General features: G+C 17.8%; 1 protein-coding gene and 1 pseudogene across 1 annotated transcript, besides 1 other annotated feature; both read left to right on the top strand.

Annotated features, from left to right (window-relative positions):
* Nucleotides 1-1,118: 1,118 nt before the first annotated feature.
* PRSY57_1333600 (MSP7-like protein) lies at nucleotides 1,119-2,066 on the top strand (annotated as a pseudogene; the record flags this gene model as incomplete).
* Nucleotides 1,119-2,066: a sequence feature.
* A 1,495-nt stretch (nucleotides 2,067-3,561) lies between these two features.
* Nucleotides 3,562-5,241, top strand: PRSY57_1333500 (MSP7-like protein; the record flags this gene model as incomplete). The annotated part of the gene is made up of 1 exon (XM_012909268.2): nucleotides 3,562-5,241. One exon carries the CDS (start codon nucleotides 3,562-3,564, stop codon nucleotides 5,239-5,241), a length of 1,680 nt encoding a protein of 559 aa, XP_012764722.2.
* Between the last annotated feature and the right edge of the window lie 458 nt (nucleotides 5,242-5,699).

Raw genomic sequence — 5,699 nt, 5'->3', positions numbered from 1 at the left:
AAAAAAAGGAAAACCGTGAAATATATATGTATATTATATGTCCATATACTAAATGAAATATATAAATATATATATATATATATATATATATAATATATAATATATATGTTTTTTTTTAATTATTATAATTTTTTATTTATTTGTTTATGCCCTTTTCATTTGCTATTATATATACATATATATAATATTATTTATATTTTTAAAAAAAAATCATACTTATATTATAAAACTAAATAGAACCCTAAGACAAAGATACACTTGGTTTTATAATAAGTATCTTATATAAAAAAATATATCTTTTTCTTGGCATGAATTGTAAATATAATTGTAACAATTTTTATCTTTTAATTTTTCTTAATTATGTTATTATAATGCTATTATTGCACAATCATATATAAAAATAAAATATACATTGATATATATATATGTATGTATGTATGTATGTATGTATGTATGTTATATCCTTTTTATTTCCCTTCAAATATGTAAAATTTGTAAGATCATTTAAAAATAATACAAGAAGATCTGTATTTTCACAAGAAAAAATATGTATTTTTAAAAATAAACAGAATTTTTTTCATTAAATTATGTATTATATAAAGAAAATACAATATTACCATATTCTTTTCAATTATAAATTTTTTTTTTTTTTTTTGGGGGTCGATTAAAAAAAAAAAAAAAAATTAAAGGTGTAATTCATAAAATGTATAAAATAATATAATATTTTAAGGTATTAAAAGGAATTATACTAGTGCAAAAATATAAAAACATAAAAATATGCATATATATATATATATATATATATATATTTTATGTATACAAATATTTCATTGAATTTGTTATATAATATATTTGTCTTATTTATATAGCCTCTCTCTTGGTTATTCATTTATGTAATATTCTTTCCTTTTTTTTTATTTTTTTATTCTTTTTCAAATAAATATACAATATATATATATATATATATATATATATGTTTTTAGACATTCAAAAATATATTTATTTTGAATGTTTTGAAAAAAAAAGGAAAGTAAAATTCATATTATAATTGAATAAATACATACTTTATTTTATTATTATTATTATTATTTTTATTTTATTTTATTTTTCTGGTTAACATGATGAAAGGACCCATTTTTTATTTGTTTATATCCTTTTTTGTATTTTTCGTACACACTGTTCCATCACAGGAACAGCCAAACCATACAGATATATATAACTATAAAGATTATAAACTATTAGAAGAACTAGAAGAATATCTTGATAATTTAGAAAATACATTTACACACAAGTTTCTTGAAAACTTTAAAGGTGATATCGAATAATTAAAAAAAAATATTCAAAACTTTGAAAAAAATAATTATAATAATGTAACAGGTCAAGATGTGGACGATTATGATGATGAACATCAAAACAGTTATGATAAAAATGGTGATAAAAATGATGATAAAAATGATGATAAAAATGATGATAAAAATGGTGATAAAAATGATGATAAAAATGATGATAAAAATGATGATAAAAATGGTGATAAAAATGGTGATAAAAATGATGATAAAAATGATGATAAAAATGATGATAAAAATGATGATAAAAATGATGAAAAAGATGCACAAAATGCTGAACCTAACGCATCTTCATCTCCTTCAACAGACGAACAAAGTTCATCATTACAAAATACAAGTGATCAATCATTTGGTAACACAAATAATCCAAAAATAGATACATAAAATACCGATGAACAAAAAAGAGATGCAGTATTTTATCTAATTTAAAAAATATAGATAAACTTTGCGATGAACTCCTAATCTATTTATATAAAAAAAAATGAAGTAAATACCAATAATTATCTTAGAAAATATGATGAATTTAAAAATAAATTTGATCAATTTTTATTGAATGTTAATAAATATGAATTACTTAAGAAACTCATTCTTAATGTTTTTAAAGAGAATCTAAAAGATCATACAGCACAATACAAATTCTACATTGCATTAATGAAGGCTTTAGAAAATGAAAAATTTCCTCAAGAATTTAAAAATGTAATGTATGGTTTATATAGTTAATCTAAAAAGTTATAATTATCTAAAAGGGAAAAATGAAAAATTACCAACTTTATAATACGTTATATCAAAATACTCTTAGCTTTTATCAGACACTTTGATGATAAAACATTATGAAAGTATAACAAATGAACAAGTATCACAAGAACCAGGATCAACATCATCAGAACAAGAAACCGTACCAGCAACAGCAACAGCAACAAAAAAAATAATAATAATAAAATAAACATATATATTATATGTAATTTTTTTCATACTTATTAATTAATTTTTTCGTTAAAAACATTTTCTTAAACATTTTATACACGTAACAGTATGTTTTAAATATTATAAAATTATAAATGTATCTTTTAATTAACAAAAAAATATATTAATTTATTTTTTTTCCACCAGAATGATGTAAACATTTATATGGTAAATGTATATTAAAAAAAAATAATAATTATACTAAATTTATAAACATATCAAGTATTCCATATGAGTGCTTATAAAATTACACATTTATATATAAATTCTTAGGGTATAAGATTTTTTGTTTTTCTTTTATATATTTATATATATATAAAACACATTTCCCCAATATTTTATTTTTTTTTAACTTTATTTCTTAATATATATATATCAATATTTTTATTATTAATAATATTTATTTTTTCTTAATTATTCTAAGGGCTTAATACTTAATATATATTTTATTTCTAGTTCTTTCATTTTTTTTTTTTTTTTTCTTTTTTGTTTGTTCCTCTTCTTTTAAAGAATTTATATATGCTTCCTGGATAACTATATTAGAAAAAATATATCTAAAATAATAATGATATAAAATAATTATGTTCTTCTAACGCTATACTAAAATAAATCTAAGGATTACATTTTAGAATGATACTAATAGAAAATATATATATATATATATATATATATATATATATATATATATATATATATATTTATTATTAATTTTATTTTATTTATTAAAAAAAAAAATTATATATATATATATATATATATATATTTAAGGTGTATTTCCGAAAAGAATGGTTTGATTTGCCTAGGAACTCTTAGAATGACGGTACAGTATAATAGGTGAACTAAAAATAAAATATATTTTAAGAAAATGAACTTTTATTTATTTTTACTTTTATACAAGAAATAAAATAAAAATAATCAAAAGGTTTTATACTAATAATTTTTTATGTAATATATAATTGTTTTTAATATTTTAAAAATATAGTAATAATTTTATATTATATATTTTGGTAATATTTTTGTGAACACATTTTTCCTTATAAATATATAAACTACACATTTGATATATATATATATATATATATATATATATATATATATATATATATATATATTTATTTATTTATTTATTTATTCATTTTATTTTTACAAGAAGAATTATTTTTCTACCAATCAGTTTTAATTTTTTTTTATATATTATTTTATTTTTATTAGAATATTTAAAGGATTCCAAAAAAAAAAAAAAAAAAAAAAAATGAAAAGCAAAAAAATAATATGTTCATCTTGCTTATTTTTAATATTATTAAGTGTAATATTTTGTAGTGAACCAGATACAAATTCATTTGATGAAAATGTAAAGAAGAATGAAGTTTTTAATGCTTTAAATGAACATTTAGAAAGTATAAGTAATATCGTAAAAGCAAATATTATGGATGCCCTTTCAAATAACCCTTCTTTATTAAAAAAGACATACGAAGCTGTTGAAATAAATGATGATGATTATGTTCTGGAATATGTTGGGGATTCGACAGGAAAATATGGAGAGGGCTCTATATTTTATGATGAAAGTAAGAAATATAATTATAGAAAGTATTTAGATATAGAAAATGAATTACGAAATATGAAAGGTGAAGATGATGATGATGAAGATGATGAAGATGATGAAGTTGATGTAGATGATGAAGATGATTTAGATGATGAAGATGATGATGAGCATAATCATAATCATAATAATAATGATGACAAATGGTGTGAAAATCCTGAGAAGTATTCAAATTATAATAAAAATATACACGAAGATAAGAAAAAAGATAATTTGAATGAACCATATTTTAAACAAACACATTATATATATTCATCAAATCAAGATAATAATGAAACATCTAGATTTCCAAAAAAAAATGTACATAAATATGATGAAAAATTAAATAATGAATTTAAAACATATTTAAGAAGACATGAAAATAAAGAAGAAACAAAAGAATATCCTAACAATGGATGTTCTGTAGTTCAAATATCTATAGTAACTAATGAAGATTTTTTAAAAAAAGTTAGAGAAAGAAATAAAAAGAGAAATAATAAAAAAAGAACAAATTATTATGATAGTGATGAAGAATCAGAAAGTTCAGAAGAAACAAATAAAGATCCCTATTCATCGGATCCATCTACAATTGATCATAAAAATGAAAATTGTATTTCTTACAAGCAAAGTTCAGATATTCATCCAAATATAAATAATGAAAATAATGATAAACATATACCTGTTAATAATAAAAAAAATTCGCATACTCCTCATGTACCAAAAGATACCCAAAAAAATATAGAAAAAAATCATAGTAACTATAATTACAAACCTATTAATCAAGAAAATTTATCAATGTATTTTAATAATAATAATAAGAAGAAGAATAATCAAAAGAATAATCAAAAGAATAATCAAAAGAATAATCAAAAGAATAACCAAGATCTTTATAATATAAAAAAAAACAATGATCTACCTCAATATGAAGAATCTAATAAAATTTATAAAAACAAATTTTCAAATGAACATGAACCACGTTCGATGATAACAACATACAGATATGAAAATAAAAAATCAAACGATAATTACAACAATAACTATAATTTTAATGAAAAAGAAAGAAAACTTCTTAAAAATATGATAGACATATTTATTTATACATACAAGTTAAATTATACAAACAGTAAATCTATATCTAAATTATTTAAAAATAATTTACTTAAAAAAAACTTCCGTACTTATTTCACAAATTATATATATACACTTTTTAATTATGGAAAGACATATAATTTTCTAACACCTTATAATAAAGATAATGATCATATGTATAGACAATTATTTGATGAAGCTGTACAAATGATGGATCTACTTATTAATAAAATGGACTTAGCTTTAAAGCACATGGAATTATGAAAATTATATCACACATATGTATATATATATATATATATATATATATTTATATAATATATGTTTGCTTTAGTCATATTCATTTTTGTTTAAAGCAACATATTATATTTATACTATTATATTTAAAAATATATAAATGCATTTTTATAATAATACAATTTTTTAAACAAATATATCTATATATCGAGGTTCCTATATTTAAAAAAAAAAAAAATTATTCATATATATGTATGGATATAATATAATACATTTTATAAATTCATATATATATATATATATATATATATATATATATATATTGATATATTTGTTTTTTTTTTTTTTTTTTTTTTTTTTTTTTTTTTTTTTTTTTTTTTTTTTTTTTTTTTTTTTTTTTTTTTTTTAAAATATATTAATTTTTTTTTTTTTTTTTTTTTTTCTTTTAATTTTTTGATTTTTATATTTTTTTTTTTTTTTTTTTT

The sequence above is a fragment of the Plasmodium reichenowi genome, chromosome 13 (assembly GCF_001601855.1).
Source record: "Plasmodium reichenowi strain SY57 chromosome 13, whole genome shotgun sequence".
Lineage (NCBI taxonomy): Eukaryota > Apicomplexa > Aconoidasida > Haemosporida > Plasmodiidae > Plasmodium > Plasmodium reichenowi.
The sequence above is the reverse complement of the archived record's forward strand: the minus strand, read 5'-3'. Positions and strand labels throughout refer to the sequence as shown.